The sequence below is a fragment of the Neophocaena asiaeorientalis genome, unplaced genomic scaffold (assembly GCF_003031525.2).
Source record: "Neophocaena asiaeorientalis asiaeorientalis breed wild unplaced genomic scaffold, Neophocaena_asiaeorientalis_V1.1 scaffold591, whole genome shotgun sequence".
Taxonomy (NCBI): domain Eukaryota; kingdom Metazoa; phylum Chordata; class Mammalia; order Artiodactyla; family Phocoenidae; genus Neophocaena; species Neophocaena asiaeorientalis.
This window is the reverse complement of record NW_020173494.1, coordinates 2,095,338-2,117,433: the sequence shown is the minus strand read 5'-3', so window position 1 is coordinate 2,117,433 and position 22,096 is coordinate 2,095,338. Positions and strand designations below refer to the sequence as shown.

Here is a 22,096-nt window from a genome sequence, read left to right as displayed (position 1 = left end):
GTGGCCTTGAGCAAGTCATTTAATCATTTAACCTCTTTGAGCCTCAGCCTCTCCTGCATAAAGTGGAGAAAGAATGACATTCATCTCAGAGAGTCGCTGTGAGGACTAGAGATAGCACTAAAAGAGCTCCACACAGCTCTGGCACCCAGTAAGTGCTCAATATACCGAAGCTACTAGCCGGGAGGCAGTTGTATCCTGGGGAGATGCCCGTTCACGGTTGGAATACCACCCAAGTGCCACAGAAGTTCCAAGAAAGGGGCTGGAGCAGTCAGGGGCTTCACAGAGGGGGAGGGCCACTGAGAAGCAATATTTACACCACAAGAAGTGGGATCACACCATGAGCCCCACTTCAGACACAGCCTGACTTCCCTTCTCTGATCACTGCCCACCCCCTGGCTGGCAGATGTGCTGCAGGGGCGAGACCCCGCTCATAGGCACAGAAGAGTCTCATGTCTGGGGCCAGCCTGGCTTATGGTGGAGAAAGACGGCTCAGACTCCATCCTCTGGCCTTGGGGCCCCTGGCAGCTCTGGGCCTGCACAGATGACCCTGGTCTCTTTCTTCTCTCCCCAAGTCACTCATCTCCTCATCAAGAAGCCCCCTCCTTTCCACTACAGGCCTGGCGACTACTTGTAACTGAACATCCCCACCATCGCACACCACAAGTGGCACCCCTTCACCATCAGCAGCACTCCCGAGCAGAAAGGTAGGCCTGCGCCAGCCCCACTGGTCACTCAGCAGGTATTACTGAGTCCTTGCCGTGTGCCAAGCAAGGCTGGGAACCAGGAACACAGAGGTGAACAAGACCAGACACACAAAGTCGACCTCCCAAAGCTCCCTCTGGAACACAGATGCTGACCGAATGGGGTGTTTCGGGCTGTACTGGCTGTCGTGAGGGTCACAGGGAAGGGCCTGGCCTGGTGGGGGAAGTGGGCAGGGTGGCATTTCAGCTGAACTTTGAAAGGTTCGTAGGAGTTTCCTAGGTAGGGAAGGACGAGGGGGTGGAGGTGGAGGGAGAAGCATGAAAACATGGAAACGTAGGAGGGTCTGATGTAGTTTGGGCTGAGAGTTGGGTGGAGTAGGGAGGAAGGAAGTAGGGGCACTGGGGGCCGGAGAGAGGGTCAGAGAAGGGACCAAAGGCAGACAAGAGTGGCTGGCAAAGTCGATGAGAACCAGGGTGGGACTGTGAAAGACTTCGAATGCAGAGTGGAACGCAGGATGGCGCAGGCGGTTGGGAGCCCGCAGGGGTCTTAAGTGGAGGAACAGTGGCTCAGAGGAGAGGGGACCAGGTCGTTTCCAAAGGGGCTGTGACAGGAAGCCAGGCTTCCGCACTCCATGTGGGCATGAGCCCTGTGGGGCGTCAAGGCAGCAGAAGCCCTCGCACCCTTCTCCCCCATCCCTGGACCATCCCTATTCCCTCTGGATACCCAGCACCCATAGAACCGCTCAGCGGACCCTCCCTTTGCCCAGCTGTCCTCAGACTCACAACCATGCGTGGGCCTGCCTTCTGGTCCTGAGCTGTTGGTCGGGCCACAAGCTGGACCTCTGACCTCCTGGCCAGGCATTGGCCCTCCCACCTCAAGCGGTGCTTCTGACAGAGGAGGCCTTGCGTGGCCTGTTACAGCGAGACCCTTGCTCGGCTTCATGAGGAGTAAAGGCTTCTGGTTGCCAGGGTTCTCTGACCCACCCCCATTAAAAGCTGTAACTTCACTCAAGATGCCTCCCACCCCCTGGCCCGGCTCCCTCAGCTCAGGGCGCAGACCCAAGTCCAGGGTTCCCCACCCGATGCCGCACAACACCCGCCCTGGAATCATGTGAGTGGTGGCCTGGATGTACAATGGGGTGAGGGTATGGGTTAGAGAGGGTGGGTTATCTTCTTCCTATTTTTCTTTCCTTTGCTGTTTTGTAAAGAACAGATATGCTTCCGGAAAATTCAGACAGTGTAGAAACATGTCCTGAAGAAAATTAAAATCCCTCAAGTAATTCCACCCAAAGAAATCCATTGTCCCAAGCGGGAAAGGGGCGATGGGATGAATTGGGAGATTGGGATTGACACATATACACTCTTGATACTATGTATAAAATAGATTCCATAATAAGAACCTACTGCATAGCACAGGGAACTCTACTCAATGCTCTGTGGTGACCTAAATGGGAAGGAAATCCAAAAAAGAGGGGAAGTATGTATACATATAGTGGTTCACTTTGCTGTACGGTAGAAGCTAAGACAACATTTTAAAGCAACTATACTCCAATAAAATTTTAAAAAGAAAAAAAAATAAAACCATTGCCTTCCAGATCTCGATACATCTCAATGGATAATCAGAAGCAGAGATAATTCTGCATGCAAGGGATCACTGTTCACACTGTCTTGAAGCCCACTTTTTCTCTGTGAATAGTATGTCATGAAAATCTTTGCATGTCAGTTCTTTTAAAAGAAGAACTTTTCCTTTTTATGGCTGCATACTATTCCAGTGTATCAATACTAATATGATTATAATGACCATGTTTATTTTATGGATGTATTATTTATTTGACCAATTCTTGAAGGGGTTTCTTCAGGGTCTCAACTTGGAATCTGCCCATATCTTGGGCCCGAGTCCCCTGCAGTGAGCTGAGTGAGTCTATACGGGGACTGGTAAATCCTCCAACTTTGTTTGCAGAGCTGGCTTACAGAATCAGGAGTGGAACTCAGGCTGGCAGGTGCGGCTGATTGAATTCAGCTGACATTTAAGAGACCTTCTCCATATGAGTCACCGTGTGAGGAGTTCAGGGTGCATCTGTGCGACAGGGCATAGCCCAGCCCTCCTGCCTCTTTGCACCCTGAAGGGTGAGGAAGCGCCAGGAAGGCGCATGGGAGTAGGGATCCAAACACGTGACTTTTCAGTCCCCTCCTCACGAAGCTGTGAGAGCATGCCTCACCTCTGTGTAAACACAGGGTCCAACCAGTCCATTCAGGAACTTAGGTGGACAAAAAAGTGTGACATCTTTGTTTTCACTAACAGCTAACTAAAATTTAGCATTTTCTTCAGGTATGAATGCAGGTAACAATCCATAGTAGCATTACCAACCCGTGTGCCTTTTTCTAAATGAAAACCATGGATTCTTCTTCATATCACATTACGGTTGCTGTCCATACTTTCGGATATCATTCATGCTTATTGCTAATTCACGTTTCCAGTGGCCATGTGACTCCTGCTGCATCTCAGTATTTCACGTATTAACAAAAACGCACATGTATTCTTAAATCAAAATTTTAAAAAATATATTTTGATAACTGTCTCATTATAATTGGTTTCATTTGTAATTTCTACATATGTTATTCAATGTATTTAAAAACCTTATTCTGAGAAGGAGTCTATCCATTTCCTTCATACGACTGCCAAAAAGAGTCCGTGGTTTAAAATAAAAGAAAAAGGATGAGAACCCCAGACCAGGAGATCTCTTAGGGGCCTCCTTACTCTCATGTGGGTTCTTTCTGGTACCCCTCAACAGAGGGATAGCCCCCCCAGGCTTTTCCATCAATCATCCACTCAACAGGGAACCTTAGTAAGCAACCCCTGCATCCCAGACACTGGGGGCAGTGCAAGCTGTGGTTCCCACCATTGATTGAGCACCTACTGTGTGCAGAGCCGTTGTCAGGTACCCGGTTGAATGTGGGAGGGAGAGGGTCCCCACCTTGGTGAGACCCTGGCTTGATGGAGGAGGCGTGGCCCCCACCCCTAGGGAGCTCCCAGTGTGCTCAGGGGCACTCTGACCCCTGCCTTGGCAAAGGAGACTGAACCCTTAGGTTGACCTCACCGAGCAAGATTGCCAGGTCTGCACAGACAGCTCGGCTCTCCAAGTCCCATGACTGTGGCTGCTAGTTTGGGCCTGAGGAAGGACATTCAAAGGAGGACTTAAGGGGCGGACACCCAGTCCCAATCCCTCCAAGTGGGACGGGCCTGTCCCTGCTGGAGAACGGTGCTGAACACTTTCCTCCCTCCCTGTCTCTTGCTCAGACACCATCTGGCTACACACCCGGTCCCAGGGCCAGTGCATAAACAGGCTGTATGAGTCCTTCAAGAAATCAGACCCAGTGGGCTATGGTTCCGAGAGGCTCTCAAGGAGTTTGAAAATGAGGAGGAGTCAGAGGAAGCCGCAGGGAAGAGACTGCAGGGAAGTAAGGCTCCACCACGGTGACAAACCCATGGGGACCAAGTTGCCTTCTTAGTTGGCAACCACAGAGCAGCTGTCGTGTACACCGGCTGGATGGTGGCACACAGGGCGAGGCAACTACAGACTGTGTGGCCCAAGAGCCTCCTTGAAGCCTGACCACGCCAGATCCTCCCCGCTCCAGTGTGCTCCGTTAGAAAGAAGGGGACAATGCAAAGAGGGGGAAATTGAGTTAAGAAAAACCCACCCCCACCTCTCTGCTCTAACGCTTTCTAACTGTATGGCCTTGAGCACATCTTTTAGCCTTGCTGAGCCTCAAGTTGTTCATCTACAAACTGGACGTGCTTCCCACCGTTGGCTTTCCTTTTACACATGATTCTTTTAAGGACCAGTAGTGGAATGAATGCATGTCAAGTATTGAGTGAACTGAGCAACATGGTCCAGAGGGATCATTCATTATCACCATCACCATCATCACCGCCACCATCATCCTCACCGTCACCGTCACCGTCACCATCACCATCACCGTCACCATCAGCATTGTTATCTTTTGAGCCCTGATGAACTGCCCAAGATTGACGATCTGGCAGTGCCTGGAGTGAATACAGGTTCTGGGAGGTTTGGGAGGAATACAGAGAGGTCAGAGCAGCACCTGAGGAAGCAGAGATAGATGCAGGAGGCTGAGGGTGCCTGACCTCTTAGTAGGCTGTACCACTAAGCCGGGAGACAGGTTAATATGTGGAAACCCTGTTGAAGGTCAAAGGAAGAAAGCCCCCAGGCCTGGCCCAGCCCTGCCTTGCCCCTGTGGAATTTAAAGTCCAGGGGAGAAAACCATGTGGAATCCTGCCTGGTCAGACCAGAGGGACCTTCTAGAACAGTGCCAAGAGCAAAGCTCCGGGAAAGGGAGAGGTAGGTAGAAACAAGCAGAATGTTCTCTCCTGTTAATCAGGGGAAACCTCCCAAAGGAGAAAGCTGATTTTCAAAACCAGGCGAGTCTTGGCACACTGAGATTGGTGGGTAGATACACTAAAAGCGGTGTTTCCTTGGGGTCTTAAGCACCGCTGCCAAAGAATAAACTGGCACAATCTTTCTGGTGGGCAGTCTGGCTATATGTGTCAGCGTTTTAATTTCTATACCCAATGGCCCAGCAATGCCATTTTTAGGGATTTAGCCTAAAAAGCGATTGGACACGTACACAAGAAGTACATTAACCACCTTGTTCATTCATTCATTTAGCATTTACCTGTTTTCCAGGTACTGTTTTAGATGCTAGAGATATGTCAAAAAGCAAAATAGCCATTGGCACTTCTTCCCTTCCGGAGGGGGAGATAGACAGTAAATGCACAGATAGATACAAATAGATATAAAATGTGTCACGTGGTAATAAATGCTATGAAGAAAATCAGGGTAAAGGGAAAAAGCTAATTTATATAATATACCGTGGTTGTTAACAAGAATGAGAAAATGAGGATAACCAAAATGCCCAACAATAGGGAAGCAGTTAAATAAATTACTGATCGCCCGTCTAATAGAATAGTAAGTTGCCTAAAAAAGACTATGTGAATGTATATGCATTAGCATGTAAGCTGGTCAAGATGTAGTAAGTGAAAAAGGCAAATTACAAAGCAGTACGTTCCATTTATGTGAAAGTGTGTGTGTGTGCGTGTGTGTGTGTGTGTGTGTGTGAAAAAGATCTGGAAGGACAGAGAAAATGTTTAGAGAAGTTGTGTATTCCAATTCAGGGTACTTTTTTACATTATTCTTGAAAGTTCTGTAGTTGCTGAATCTTTAAAAAAAACTAACACGTACTGATCTTGAGGTTTAAATCATAAAGCACTGTTTTTTTTGAAACCAAACAGGGTTTGCAGCCCCAGCCCATCCACTTTGGAGCCTCGGCACAAGGTGCAATGGCCTCCAGAAAGAATGTCTCTGTGGAGATGATGCCCTACAGGCCCAAGGGAACTCCACAGCAGGGGGATGAAGGCCTGCTGTACGTGGGGACAAAGGACGGGGTTCAGGCACAGTGGGAAGCTGTAGCCAAGCACCTGGACCAGGTAAGGCTGAGGAAGCTGGGGCTGGAGCCTGGAGAGCCAATGATTTTTCTTCCCAGGAACGGTGGGTGGGTCCTTGGAACTTGGAAGAGAAGGCCTCAAGGGCAGGCCACATTCAGGAAGGACCACACACCATGTGGTGTTTCTGTAGCCAGTCACCTGCATGGCACCTTCATAACTTTTGCCATATTTACTTCCCACAGGTAATATTTCCTACTGAATCTTTCTCCTTACATCCCAGCATTACTTTCAACTTAATCGTACATTAAAAGGACTCTTTAGATTGCCATGTTTAATGAAGAACCAGTTATCACGTGCTGTAAACAGAAGATAACTCTGAAAGCAAAAGCAATGTGATTAAATTCTTGCCAGATTCTTGTCTGCTAAGTGAGGCTCTGAGCCTGAGCTGCATCCACTGCTTGTTCCCTCTCTCTTCTCTGTCATGCTCTCCGTCTCTTTCTTTCTCAGATTGTTAAAGGAAAAAAAAAGGAGGAGGGGTTAGTGTTAGAGAGATGTTAAAGATATAATAACCATGATGTAAGGCTTTCTCCTTGCAATCAGAGGATTTTTAAAAATTGTAAGAGAAGTATCCCTCTCACAGTGTACTTCCTAAAATAATCCTCACAAGTAGTTCACATCCAGCACTGTGGAGGACACAGAATTCGGTTGCCGCCAAAGAAGCAACGTGGTGTGAAGTGGTGAGTGCAGGATGGGCAGCTGGAGACCCAGGCTCCACCCCGAGCTCTATGGGAACTTGGGCGAGTCATTTCCACACTCTCGGGTTTGGCTTCTCTCTGTGAAATAAGGGATTTGCTTGGATGATTGTGAAGGTCACTCCTCACCAGAAAGAAACTATCACAGGCCCCTGCAGCACTTTGGGGTGGGTGGGTTCTGTTTCCTTCATCTTCAGGAAGGAAGCACTTTGACCTCAGGGAATCTGGCCTGCCTGTCCTCGGGGCTGGAGGAGTTAGGCAGAGCAGAGGAGGCCTGCTCCCTGCCCTCAGGCAGCTCCCTGTCAGCAAGCCCAGAGCAGCGTCCCAAGGGCAGGGGCGAACTCTGAACCAGGCCCATGCGTGGCTTTTCTGCCTGGAGCAGCTGGGCAAAGCTTCCAGGAGGAGCAGCCACTCCAAGTGAGCTGCACACTGAAGGATGCACAGGAAGTTTCCAGCTGGGCAAGAGGAGAGCGTGCTCTAGGCACAGGGAAAGAACGTTCAAGGCCGGGGCTGTGTCTAGAAACATGAAAGCTATCTGGGAGTGGCTGAGCCCAAGAGGCGGCTGGGGTGAGTCTTCTCCCATCACACCCTGAAGCTGACTTGTGTTGGACCTCTAGAGCGATTGTTACATTTTCAGGAATTTTGAGAGCCAGTTATTAAGCACAGTCATTGGTGGGAGCCATGATGGCAGTGTTTACACCGGAAATCTAGACACTAAAAATCAGGAGTTTGTTGTTGCTGGTGGTGGTGCTTTCTTTTTCTGAGGAGTCCGTGTACCAGCACACCACTGATGTTCTCCCTCAAAAGTGCCCCATGCTCCCTGGAATGGTTGGGACAGAAAAGGCAATTCCCTTTTTGTAAGGTTGCTCAGACTGGCAAGGGTGAGGAAGCCTCTGAGAAATGCCTGGCCCTCCCACTCCCAGAGACCCACCTTCTCTGCTCTACTCCCTGCAGGTCTCCGAGGTGTCCTCTGAGAACCACCAGTTCTGCAACATCAAGGTGAGAGGCTCAAGGGGGTGGCCCCAAGCAGAGGAATCGAAGCCTCTGCCCACGGGGAGGGCTTGCTGTGGCTCTTGGTACCCGGGTTCCACAGTCCCCACCGTCTGACTCCCAGGTCTCCAGATAACGGAACCAAACCCCTGCCCTCGCAGGGCACACGGGGCGTGCTGGCTGGGCCCTGCTCTCACCAGCTCTGCATGAGAACGTTCTAGGGCTCTCCCAGACTCGGGCTCAGACCACAGCGTGTAGAATGTGCTTTGAGTGGGAGCCAGATCCAGCCCAGGAGATGACTGCCTGCATATAAAGGGAGGTCCTGAAGCGGCGGGGTCCGCTTCTCCCTCACCCACCCATCCTGTCTTTCCTCTAACCCCTCCTGCATGCAGTGCTACATCGATGGCCCTTACAGGACCCCCAACCGCAGGATCTTCGCCCCCGAGCATGCTGTGCTCATCGGGGCAGGCGTCGGCATCACCCCCTTTGCTTCCGTCCTGCAGAGCATCTTGTACAGGTGGGTGGACAGGCTGTGGCCCTGCCTGCATCCCAGGGCAGAGTCCTGAGAGACGGCCTCCCCTCCCCACCCTGCCTTCTCCCTCCTTTCACCTGGCTCCCTCTCCCCTTTTCTCTCTTTCCTCTCCTGCTTTTTTTTGGGTCTCACCCCTCCCCCTCCTCATGGGGTGGGCCCTGCCACCCCACCTCCCTCCCTGTGCCCTGCACTGTTCTCTGGGGTCCTGAGAAATCTCATACTCACCCCAAACTCAAGAGCCCCTCCTCTCTTCTCCCCTCAGGCACCAGAAGAGAACGCACATCTGCCCCCACTGCCAGCGCTCCGGGAGGGAGGGTGTGTGTGCAGGATGCTGACGTGAAGCTCCACAAGGTGAGTGAGCACCGCCTCCTGCAGGAAGGACTGGGGAGCTCCCCAGACACCAGAGCTACGTGCCCCCTGTGCAGAGGCAGGGGAGGGAGAGATGACCTCTCCCCGGCTTGGATCCATTGGTCTCTGTGTTCAGGGCTCCCCCAGAGAGACATTCTGGGCCCTAAAGGCCGGCATCTCATTAAAGAACACGGAGCCTGAAAGTCAGGCAGCCGGGATTCAGTTACAGCCATGATGCTTGCTAGCCGTGACCTGACGGTGGTTTTAAAATGAAAACGTTTGCTGTTTGAAAATTTATTCTATGTAGACCACTTCAAAGAGTTTCTAAAAAAAAACAATGAAGTAATGTTTTTCTGGCTGTCCTAAACTTAAGATCTCAGAATACTGCTCGCTGTAAACAATAGATTATTAGAGAAAATCCTGACCTGGTTGTCAGGACCCCGAGTTCTGATCCCACGCTGCTCTCTGGCCTGGGCAATGTTCCTCACCTCTGCGAGCCTCGGTCTCCCCCTCCCTTAAATGGGGGCGATAACGTGTGCCCTGCTCACAGCAGGGTGGTTACACCAGGGCCCTGGGGATCACAGATATGAGTGAATGAGGTAGGCCCCCTCTGAACTGGACCCTTTTCCGTAGGTGGACTTCATCTGGATCAACCGAGACTAGCGGTCTTTCGAGTGGTTTGTGAGTCTGACCAGACTGGAGATGGACCAGGCCAAGGAGACTCAGGAGGGTAGGAGAGGGGCGGGGCCTGATGGAGGTGGGGCAGCGGGGTTCAGGGTCTCTTTAAGAAAGTGTTTAGATTATTCTATCAAAAATGTGGGGGAGGGGATTCCCTGGTGGCATAGTGGTTGAGAGTCTGCCTGCCGATGCAGGGAACACGGGTTCGTGCCCCGGTCCGGGAAGATCCCACATGCCGTGGAGCGGCTAGGCCCGTGAGCCATGGCCGCTGAGCCTGCGCGTCCGGAGCCTGTGCTCTGCAACGGGAGAGGCCACAACAGTGAGAGGCCTGCATACCACCAAAAAAAAAAAAAAAAAAATGTGGGGGAGAGGGGGCTGCTTTTTTCCCCCAATAAAATGTAATATTTTGTGAAACTTAAAAGAGAGAAGAGAAAAAAAATTCATAATCCCATCTAGGTATCCAGGCATTTTAAAGGATTTCCTTCTGATATTTTTTCTTATTCACATTTTATAAAAATGTATTAAAAAAAAAAAAAAAAAAAAAAAAAAAAAAAAATGTATAGCCTCCCCCACCCCATTTCTCTTTTTTATGGCATTTCTTTTTATTCAAAATGAGCACTTATTAAAAAGTTAGATTACCAGGCCTCATTCCAGACCTTCCAAGTCGGATTGTGTGGGAATAGGGCCTGGGAAGGTACATTTTAACATGATTCTCAGACGATTTGTATTCACACTTTTTTTTTTAAGTTTTCTTGAGGGATAATTTACATACAATAACATTCATCAATTTAAGTGTCCAGTAAAGACAATGGCATTTTGACAAGTGTGTCCAGTTGTATAACCATCACCATAATCAAAACATGGGACATTTCTATTACCCCCAAAAGCTCCCTCATCTCACTTTGCATCAATACCCTCTCTCCACTTGCAGCTCCTGGCAACCTCTGATCTGCTTTTGGTCACTATAGTTTTTCCTTTTCTAGAATTTCATAAAAATGCAATCATATAATATGTATGTAGTCTTTTCTAACGTCTTTCACTAAACATAATACCTTTGAGATTTATCCATGCTGTTGCATGTTAAATTAAAGTAAGTAGTTAATTCCTTTTTGTTGCTGAGAAGTGTTCCATTTTCTGGATATACCACAATCTTTTCCCACTCAGTTGCTGATGGATGTTAGAGTTATTTCCACTTTTTAGCCATTTTTGACTATGAAAGTCTCTGTGTGGACATATGTTTCCTCTTCTCTTGGGTAAATACTTAGAATTGGGATTGCCGGGTAGTATGGTATGTGCTAAGTTTTATAAACTGTCAAATTATTTTTCCCAAATGACTGTACCACTTTGTATTTCCATCAGCAGTGGAGTTCCAGTTGCTCCACAACCTCATCAACATTTTTTTCTTTACATCTTTATTGGAGTGTAATTGCTTTACAATGGTGTGTTAGCTTCTGCTATATAACAAAGTGAATCAGTTATACATATACATATATCCCCATATCCCCTCCCTCTTGAGCCTCCCTCCCATCCTCCCTATCCCACCCCTCTAGGTGGTCACAAAGCACCAAGTCATCAACACTTGATGTTGGCAATCTTTTTAATTTTAACCATGCTAGTGGGTATATAGGGATATCTCAATATGCTCTTAATTTGCAGTTCCCTAATTAATTATGATGCTGAAGGTATTTTCATGGTCTTATTTGCTGTTTGTATGCCTTCTTTGTAAAGTGTCTGTTCAAATATTTTGTCTGCTCTTTAAATCCAGATATTTTTCTTCTTTTTATTAAATTGTAAGAGTTCTTCATATATTATGGAAACAGGTCCATTACCAGGTGTACATTTTATAAATATATTCTCCCAGTCTGTGGTTTGTCTTTTCATTTACTTAAACTGTCTTTTGAAGAACAAAAGTTTGAAATTTTAATGATGTCCCATTTATCAGGTTTCTTTCTCTTATCCTTGATGCTTTTTGTGTCCTAACTAAAACCTTTGCCTCACCCAAAGTCATGAGTATTTACTCTTAGGTTTTCTCCCAGAAGTTTTATAGTTTTAGCTCTTTATTTAGATCAGTCTCATAGTGAGTTCAACAAGGTCCAGGTTATAAGGTGAATATGCAAAAGTCAATTCTATTTCTATTTACAAACAACAAATAATTAGTATTTGAAAATCTCTAAATAGAATTTTAAGAACCATGAAATACTTAAGGATAAACTTAGCAAAATATGGGCAAGATCTGTATACTAAAAACTACAAAACATCTCTGAGAAACAGTTTTTGTATGTTTCTTGTACTTGAAGTTCATTGAACTTCTTGGACATCTGGGCTTAGAGTTTCTATCAAATTTGGAGAAACTTCAGCCATTTTTTCTTTACATATTTTTTTTCTGTCTCCCCTTCTCCTTCCTGTCACTTCAGTTACACGGATCTTAGACTGTTTGATACTCACAGGTGATTGTGAGTATGGTGGTTGTTGTGTTTTCCTCTCAATCTGTGCCTCATACCAGATAGTTTCTATTGCTGTGTCTTCAAGTTCACTCATCTTTTCTTCTGCAGCAACTTATCTATCCTTCCCATCCTAATAAAAGTCCCAGCAGGTTTTAAAAAATAGATATCAAGAAGCTTATTCTAAAATTTATAGGGAAAACCCAAAATACCTAGAACAGCTATTAATCCTATCCACTGTATTTTTCATTTCTCTTATTGTGTTGTTCTTCTCTAGAAGTTCCATTTGGGTATCTTTTATGTCTTCCATTCCTCTTCTCATCGTAGCTGCTTTGTTTTCTTTTTACATTCTCAAGCACATTTATAATATTTGCTCTAACATCTTTGTCTAAGTCCATCATCTCTGTCATTTCTGGGTCTGTTTCTAATGACTAATTTTCTCCTAGTTATGAGTCATGTGTTCCTGTTTCTTTACATGCTTGATAATTGTTTACTGGACGGCAGGTACTGTGAATTGCATGTTGTGGTCTGGATTTTGTGGTATTTCTTTAATAGTACTGTACTTTGTGCACAGTGACATTGTTTAGGATGGTTTGGATACTTTCAAGACTTGCTTTTAACTTTTGTTAGGGTGAGTCCAGAACAGCCTTTATTGTGGGGCTAATTCAGCCTCAGGGCTAAGGTGCTGCACCTCTGAGGACTCATCCTACTGCCTTATATATTAGAAGGTGTCTGCACTCTTGATGGTGGAACACAAACTATTGCCAGCTCTGTTTGAGCTCCAGGTACTGTGAAGCCTCATGTTTTCTGGTAATTTTCTTTCACAAGTGTACAGATTAACACTAAGCCAAAGACTGAGGGGGAACTTTATGCAGATTTCCAGAGCTAGTGAGCCCTCATCCTCCCTTCCTCTTTCTCTTCTTCCTTTGGTCTCTCTTCCTCTCTGCAGTTGCCCTTTTTCTAGTTTTGTGCCTGGCACGTTCTAGCTGTCCTGGCTCCCTGATCTCCAATTTCTGTCTCCTCAATTCAGTGAGGCGAACACCAGGAAATTGTAAGGCTCACTTCAGTGTTTCCTCCCTCAGTAATGACAGTCCTACATGACCTGTTGACCAATGTCTGGAAACCATTGTTTTATATATCTTGCTTATTTTTCTAGTTGTTCAAGGTGAGAGAGTAATATGGTTCCTTTTACTCAAGCATAAAATTTTAATAGATGTAATCTGTAAGTAGAAACGAACATGTGAACAAACATACATATTTACTGGGGGTGTGTGCTCAATATGTTTCCTGATGAGGTAGCAATCAAAAAATTTAGAAAGTGGTCTAAGATAAAAATTATACAGCTTGGCATGTACGAATTCTTTTGCTGATGGTCCCTTCTTCTATGTGTTCATTAAATTGGAATGTTTAAATGTCCTCCCCCCAGGCCCTGCAGTCTCCCCTCCCCACCCAGCAAGTGTTGTATCCTACATTTTTTACTAAGCATTGTATGATAACATGTTTCTCTGGGTTATTTAATAGTCCTCATGGGACATCTTTGTGGAATACTGAGGTTTTGTACTATGTTTAAAGTTAATCTGTTAGTCATTATTTTGTTTTGTTATGTTTTACTTACGGAAGATCTTAGATAAGGAGGAATATCTCTAGATATGTTTCTAACTTCAAGAGAATTGGTGAGGTTTTTTTTACAGTGTTGAGTCCACTGGAACTAGATCTTATTTGGCTGGTTAATTATCACAATGTTGCCATGAGTAAATTCAAATTCCTATGCTAAACATAGTTTATAAGTTCAAGTAATCAGACACAGTTTTCTACAAAAAACATTCAAACACATATAGTTTACTATAAGAAACATCCAAAGGCTTAAAGCACCAGTCAACAGTCTTTGGAAGAGAACAAATAAACCCTAGAATGTTGTAGTAAAGCTTCTTGCCCTTTCTTGTAAATAACAATTAAAGCAAATATTTATATAGCATTGACTTTGTTCCAAATGCTTTTAAGTATATTAATTCATAAGAAACTTGCTTTTATGATGACAGCCTAAGGGAGAAGTTTAGATTTAATTTAAATTTTCTAGTTACTGGTATATAAATATTTGCTGTTTGCTTCTTCCTAATCTGTGTAAGCAAAGGGTAACAGCTAACCCACTGCTTTGCATTCTCAAAGCCACTTGAGTCAACAACTGTGTTACCTCAAATTTCTTCCAAGGTTTCTCATTGCAGCTGAAGCACGTGGCCTCTGATTTCAACTTTAATCATATACCGAGGTCTGAGTCAAAGAATTTGTGGTTTATAATTTTTAATTTCTATAGCTGAAGCTTCAATTGTGCTGTTTGAGTTGGGTCTTTTACTCTATCCCATAATAGCTATAGAACCTTGGGCACATTGCTTTGCCTCTATCTCCTCATCTGAAAAATATGGATGCTGCTAAGTACCTACCTCATAGGATTGCTGTGAGGATTGGGTGAGAGATCATATGTACAGCACTTAGAACAAGCGCTGGAGTTTAATAACTGCTCAGTCAACTTACCAGTAGTAGAAGTCGTACTAATGGTAGTAGAGGTGGTAGTAATGGCAGTAGTAGTAATTGCTCCATAAATTTAGTAGTAATAGTAGTACCAGTACTAGTAGTATTTAATGGCTATGTAATGAAGGATACGGTGGTTTGCCGTAAATTATTTAACCATGCCCCTACTACTGGACATTTTGTTTATTCCTAATTCTCCGCTATCATAAATAAAGCTGCAATTAATATGCATGAGCACATAGTTTTGTTTTCCCCTTGCTTTGGATGATTTCCTTAAGAGAGTGTCCCAGAAATGGGAGGACTGTCTGGAACACGCTGTCTTGGAGAGAGCGAAAACCTCCACAGCACCTCCTCCTCCCTCCCGCTCTGATGTCTCATTCTCTCCTTTCTTACCCCTGTGTGGGGGAATGGGGGGGGGGGCAGTGACTCTGAGGAAGAAGGGCCAGGGCTGTCTCAGGTGGGCATCCCTTACGGTATGTCTTCTTCCCTCCTGCACCACCACACTACTGAAGTTCAGTGATGTGTGAAATGAAATGTGGTGTCCCTCCTAGGGCCATTTGCATTTTAACAATGGCTGAGATCTTGAGCCAAAGGAAAAGTGGGCTAATCGTGGCGTATGAAACAATAGAGAACAAGCTGGGCTGGCCTGAATCCTTTAGGGAGAGAGAATCCTTTAAGGATAAAGGATTGTCAGCTCGTGAATCCAACGTGGTAGATCAGGCCCCGCCGTTTCTGGCCTGCGTTGTGGCAGGGGTGTGGGGCAGCCCTGGGCAGTCTTCTCCCCATCATGGCACACCGGGAAAATGACATTTATTTGCCACCTCTGGGAGAATGGAGGAAACTGCTTGAGCACAGAGGTGCCCACCTGGATGTACCGATTGCCCTAGAGCTGGTGGGATCAGTATCTCACAAACCTGTCCTATTGCAGACACAGAGCTGTGGATGCTCAGGCCTAATGGTCTCCTAGATGCCAGTCTCTGCCCTGTCCCTTCAGTCCTCTGACTCCCCTCCCTGAAATGCTCTTTTCATTTCATCATGTGTGCACGGCCCCGGGCGTCCCCGGGAGTCCCGACCAGCAGGACAAATCCTTGTGAGTCCGAGGAGGAACCTGTAGGGGTTGAAAAGGGAAGAAGGGGCAGGAGACGCGAAAGAATGGAGGCAAGACAAAATCCTGATCAAGCCTCAAACTTTTATTGCTGCAGTAGCTGTATTTATACAGTACAGAGAAAGGGGGGCGGGATCCAGAATAAGGGAAGTATTTGGCAAATTATCATTGGTGCTGCGTGCGCGGGCTTTCGTTTTAGGCGCGGGCTTTTGTTTTTAGGCGCGGGCTTTTATCTCATTAAGCAGGAAGAGAAGCAGGATGTCGGCCATCTTCTAATGGCGAAAACTTCTTGGCTCCCAACAATCATGCCTTGCTCCAGTACCCTCTCCCTGCCCCCATTCCCTAGCTGGGCATTCCAGATTCTTCACATTCTGGCCTCACTGTGTATCCAGTCCTACCTGCTGTTGCACCCATTCAAGGATGCTCTGCTCCAGCCAGGCAGTCACATAATGCCCCACAAACTCCAGCCTCCCACCTTTGTCTCATGCTACTCCCTTCTTAGGGTGCTTCCTTCACCTCCCCTTTGAGTCTCAGCCCTCTTCCAAGACCTCGCCCAATCCCCACCGTCCCAGGAAGCAGCTGTGTGTGTGCTCCAGCCTGCCCTGTACATCAGTAGCATTTGCCATCTGATCCACTCACTCAACCCTTGACTCTGGTCTCAGTGGTCTTTCCATGTGTGTGTGGCTTGTGTCCCCAACTAGGCTAAGCAGACACCATGAGGCACAGAAGGGCATGAGTTCAGAGACCAAGGACAGCCACGCTGCCCTGGGATTCATTTACCTTCTGTAAATATAAGGTCCAGCTCCTGGGGTGGTTGTGAGACTTACATTAGACAATGGCTATACGATAACTCGTCTGTGCTGTGCACAGGGCCTACCCAGCTCGAGCAGCTCAAGAGAGCCATCTTTCCTCTCTACAGCGCTGGTCAAATGGAGGTACTGGGTGAATATGGTTGGCCGACAGTGTGAGTCCTCCTTCAAGCCCCAGGACAAGGTGGCTGGCATCCTGCCCTGGCCCCATCATGGGTGCTGGCCCCTCAACCCTGCCCTCTCCTCCCCCACGTAGGCCGTTTCCTGGAGCTGCGCATGTATATGACCTCCGCGCTGGGCAAGAATGACATGAAGGCCATTGGTTTGCAGATGGCCCTCGACCTCCAGGCCAAGGAGAAGAAGGATTCCATCACGGGCCTCCAGACACGCAACCAGCCTGGGCGGCCAGATTGGAACGAGGTAAAGGCCACCTGGAGCCCTGAAGCCTGCAGGGACTAGTGGGTCTGACAGTCTGAGGCAGTGACTGGGGAGATTAGGGCCAAGCAAGCAGGGGCAAAGATTGAGGCCAGCATCCGAGTCCAGCCAGGATCTCAGGGCTGGAACGGGAGGCAGGGGACCTACATTCTGGCTCCATCACTAGCACCGCTTGTTCCACCCCTAGCCTCCGTTTCCCCATTTGATCACAGAGGAAGTTAGCCCATATAACCTCCAAGGCCTCTCCCAGCCCTGACCCCCTGCAAACCAGAGTCTGAAGGCCCCAGTGGACAGAGTCCTGGGGAGGCATCAAGTCTTATCCCTTCCTGGTACAAACAGGGAAACTGAGGCCCAGAGCCACAGAATAGTTTGCAGTCTTTCTATTTTATTCCTCAGGTTGGTTTTATTATTATTTTTCCTCCCTGAGCACTTACCAGTTGGGGTGCAGAGTCTGCCTGAAGTGAGCAGAAGGTATTGCTTTTCAAACTGCTATAGATGATCCATGTTTAGATAGTGAGAGCCCAGGGGGAACGGGGTGCCGGCGGGGCTTCGGCACCAAGAGAACTTTAGGCAAAGGCAATTCTTAAGCAGAACCTGGGGTGGAAAAGGCTCCTCGCTGGGGGAGAAAGCCTGACTTCAGGAAAGCGGCATTTTGATGGAGGCCCGTGGGCTGGCATGAGATTGGGGCTTTGGAAGTCAGTGTACCCTCTGGGCTCTGCCATCGCCCTACAGCACTGCAGCTGGTTTAGTGCACATCTCCCCCATGGATGCAGCTCCTTGAACCAAGGGCCTGGGTCGTATTTCTTTCTGGTCCAGCCCCTCCCTGGGGTCGGAGTCAGGTTACTCACTGAGCAAACGGCCCCTAAACTAATGGCTGAAGCCAAGCAGCTGTGCCCTGGGGCGCCTCATGGGGAGGACAGCCATCCTGGCCCATTACATCTTCGGCTCCACTGGGTGTGTCACTGGGCGGGTCCACGGTCCCCCCTCTTCTCCCTCTGCTCTCCCCCAACCCTGTGCAGTCCAGGTGTTCCAGAAGTTAGCCACTGAGAAGAAGGGCAAGGTGCAGGTCTTCTTCTGTGGCTTCCCAGCTCTGGCCAAGGTGCTCAAGGACCATTGTAAGCAGTTCGGCTTCAAGTTTTTCCAAGGGAACTTCTAGCCCTGCCTCTCCAAGCTCTGCCCAAACCCGCACTGCCTGCCAGCCGGATCGGATTGCTACCAGGGCCCTGCAGAGACCAGCCTCAGACGACCCAGAAAATCCTGCTCACCGTGCAGAACAGGAGGCCCTAGGGGACCCATGGACTTCCTTCAGAGCCCAGGGAGAAGGGCAGGGCCTTGTGCGGTGCTCCTGTGAGTTCTGGGATTGCTGTGGGACTGGTCAGACTGGGGGCGGGGGGTGGAGGTGACATGGCTGGGGAGTGCAGGGGGCCTTCTCAGGGCAACAGCTTCTCTAGAAGTCCTCTGAGGATGCCTTCCCTCCTACTACAGTGGTCCCAGACCTGCCTAATCATCAGGATCATTCAGGAACTTCCACACACTCAGCACGTTATTATGAAAGTTTTCAAACATACAGAAAGTTAAAACAATTGTGCAGTGGACAGTGTTACCCGCTTCTTGATTCCTCGGTTAACATTTTGCTGTATTGGCTTTACTGTGAATTTTCCATCCATCCCTCCCTCTAGCCGTCCACAAATCTATCCCATTTATCTGATGCATTTCAAAGCACACTTTGCTACTCCGAGGAGCTTTCTTTAAATGTAGATTCCTGGGTCCCACTCCCAGAAATTCTGATTCTGAAGATCAGGGGGTGAGACCCAGAATGTGTATTTTATCCCAAATCCATTCCCATACGGAGAGAGAAGCAGCTAATTTTCCCTTCTCCTTATGTCATTGTCTTCCTGTCTCCCTATTTATCTGTGTCCCTTTTCTCCCTATTAATCTCTGTCTGCCTTTCTCCCTGTGTCTCCCCCCTGTGTGTGTCCCTCCCTTGCTCTGCATGACGGTTTTCCCTTCTCTGCACACACTGAGTCATTAGAGAAGCAGTATGGAGACAGCGTCTCTGTGTGTGTCTCTCCATGGTGGTCACAGAAAGGCCTTGTGCCCAGGAATCTAGCAGGTTGTGACTTGATGCTCAGTTCAGCCATGCCCCAGTGACGTGGCCCTGGCAACCTCTCTGAGCCTGTTTCTTCATCTGGAATATGGGCCCGGTGCCCTGTCCTCCCTGATCACAGTTGCTGAGGGTGAAATGATATACCACCATTAGTGCCCAGGACGTTCATCCTCCGTCCCTGGGTGGCTCTTTATTGCTCCAGGCATCTGAGTCTCTGCATCTTCTCTCTGCACCCTAGCTCCCTCTGGTCTATGTTCCAGCCTCTGTCTGCATCTGTCACTGTCCGGGTAGGAGTGGATGGCAAGGACAGAAAATACAAAAGCCCCCCCTAGGAGACTCTTGGGGGAGGAGAGGTCCTAGGTGGCAGGCAGGCCCAGGAGGGCTAGCCTCACCTGTTGGATCTGAGCTGGACATTTTCTCTCTGCCCCACACTGCAAGCCCCTGGTGACCCCACCGTTCCCGGGCATCCTCTACCTTGCAGCTGGTTTAGGCCTTGCAGCCTAAACTCTCCTCCCCAAAGCTGCCTTCAGCGGGTTGGAATCAGGCACTTTTCAATGGGATAGTAGATTGTACCTTTCTTTTCTGTGGGTTGGAAGTACTTGGCGTAGAACAGGTAAAGAAGCTGGTGACAACCATGATGGTGACACCTGTTATAAAGGGCTGGGCATCAAAGGGGGATGGCGGCTGGATGCAGCCGGTGAGGGGAGTGCAGAGGACGAGCAGAGAGGACCCTTGGAGTCATCTTGCGGATGACAATGAAACAAAGTCGGTGGGAGAAGTTCTTTTCAAAAAGAAGCAGCAAGAAAAGGGGATGGTGGATGAGGACGTTGATGTGCATCTTGGGGCAGAGGGTGCAACGCAGAGTGAGGACTGAGACAGAGAAAAGACGGGACACAGGACGTCATATTCAAGATGTGGGAGGAGCTGGAGGAAGAATACAAGAGGAAGAGTGGGACCCAGCTGTCAGCTCTGTGGTGAAGGAGGCAACCACGTGCCATATGGAGGGCAGGAAGACGGGGAACTGGGCTCAAGGAGCCTCTCCTGGGGCTGGGAGCCAGCATATCTGGGAGGCCTCGTGTTGGGGCACTTATGCGTGATCGTGTTTAATTTCCAACAAGCCTGGGATAGGCGCCCAACTCACGTGGAGAAACTCAGACCAAGGGAAGTTGTTACCAGCTTAACTGGCAACACTCCTGGAACCCATTTCCTCCTGTTGAGTCTGTGTTTTCCCTTCATAATCAGACTTGGGAAGCCTTGGAAAAGCAAAAACAAAAACAAGAACAAGAACAAAAAACAACTGTCACTCTATGGAGGGTAGAGAGAGGTAAGCTAAGAGGTCCTGATGGGCTGGGGTATCTAAAGAGGATATAGCAAAGTCATGGGGGGAGTTGGCAGGGCGGAGTCTGTTTAGCACAGGACTTCACACACACACACACACACACACACACACACACGAGTCACCATTGTTTTACATTTCACCCAGTCTCTGTCCACAATGCCCTAAAACACTGGTGCCCCAGTCCTCAGTCCCTTGCTCTCTCTTTACAGACTTCTACCTACCGGTCTCCCACTCCTCTATACAAACAGCCAACTGTTCATTTAGAACCTTATCTTCCAAAAGGCATGGAAGCAGGTGGAGGAACTTGAACCTTGATTCTAAAATGCCTGAAGGATCCACACCTGTGACTTGTGACCACGTGTGGCGAAGGCTTTCTCTCCAGACATATTCTGCTTGCCCACTGGAGGGCACTGTGGAACCAGCGATCTCGGGAGGTTTTGTTTTGCTAGGAGGGACACTGGTTGCTGAATGGTAGTGAATCAGGAAGAGCCAGGGAAGACCCTGCCCCACCCCAAAGCTCCCGGCCCTGGGCCACACCTGCAGCCCCAGACTCGAGCAGAACCGTGAAGTCCAGAGACTTCATTTTCTAGATCAGAGTTTCTCTAGCTGCCAGCCCCTTACCCCAACACACAAATGCACGCACAACCCTCCCCTCCCAACCCCCTGCCCCCATACACACACACACACACACACACACACCCTCCCATCCCTGTACCAGTGTCCGGGTTCTGGGCTTCCCTCTTTTCTGTCTGCAAGGTCAGAACAGGCCTGGCTTGGCTGGAGGGATGGAGTTCGTTGGTCCAGGCTCTGCCACCTCACATTGTCATAGGTGGCAGGATCAAATATGTGGGTATACAGATTACTCGGGCTGTCCATCTAGATGTTTCCTAGATGCCCAGATGGGGGCCATCCTGCCGTCAACCAGAAACAAATACATCCCCATGGCTGGCTGACTTTTCTCCTTCCACCCAGATGTCGGCAATGCTGTAGGCACATCTGGGGCCAAGATGGCCAAGGTCGACACACACACACACACACACACAGAACAGAGAGGGAACACAGGCGACCTGCAGATCAGCGGTGGGTGTATCAGGGTGTGTGCTGCCCTCCTCCACCAAGCTGTGAGCTCCTGGGGGGCAGGCCTGTGGCCCCATAGCCTCCTGTAGAGGGAGGGGCAAGAGCCCTAACCAGATACCAGCTCCCACCAGGGCAAGGGATTACTTAAATGGAATCATCCTCGGGAAGGGTCTTCTGCCTGTAACTGTCACTTGTAATCTGGGGAACGAAAGCGCAGGCACAAACTGAACGAATCGCTTTGCCAGGAGGCTCCACGACGCTGTTCTGCTGTGACGACAGCTCTGGCAGAGACAGCAGTGTTAGTGAAACAAACCGTTAGGCCCCCGCCCCGAACAAGCCGCACAAGTGCATTCCGTTAATACGCTGCGAGGCAGCGGTGTTGGGGGGACGGGGCCGGGGGGCGTGGGCGGTATGGAGAAGTGTCACCGCCTGGCAGACAAGGTGGAGGTTAGGATTAGCCACACCAGCTGAGACTGGCTCTGGGCAAACTCCCTGGAGATGTGCCATGGAAAGGCCTTTGCCCTCTGAAGTTGAGGCGCCCGGCTCTGCATTTGCTTCTGCCCCAGTCAGCTGTGTGACCTTGGATCTGCCCTGTGACCTCTCCGAGCTCTCACTTCCTCAATGAACAGATGGAGGATGTGAGTGTTTAAATGCCTGTACGTGCATAGTCATTTCCAAAAAGATACACAAAAATATATTTTATCTGTTTGCTCTCGGGAGTGGGAATGAAGAGAAAGGAAGGAAAAGATTTTCTTTTTGGGGTTTTAGGGTTCTTTCTTACTTTTTATTTTC

At 48.5% G+C, this 22,096-nt stretch overlaps 1 protein-coding gene across 1 annotated transcript in view; it reads left to right on the top strand.

Moving 5' to 3' along the window:
* NOX5 (NADPH oxidase 5) overlaps positions 1–20,787 on the top strand; it is a 33,822-nt gene extending 13,035 nt beyond the window's left edge. Inside the window, 10 exon segments of the mRNA XM_024747521.1 lie at positions 573–704; positions 4,000–4,160; positions 7,872–7,916; positions 8,300–8,424; positions 8,702–8,759; positions 8,761–8,790; positions 9,421–9,517; positions 16,603–16,766; positions 17,806–18,128; positions 20,437–20,787. Coding sequence (XP_024603289.1) covers positions 573–704; positions 4,000–4,160; positions 7,872–7,916; positions 8,300–8,424; positions 8,702–8,759; positions 8,761–8,790; positions 9,421–9,517; positions 16,603–16,766; positions 17,806–17,937 — 944 coding nt within the window. The 3' untranslated portion in view covers positions 17,938–18,128; positions 20,437–20,787.
* The last annotated feature ends 1,309 nt before the right edge of the window (positions 20,788–22,096 follow it).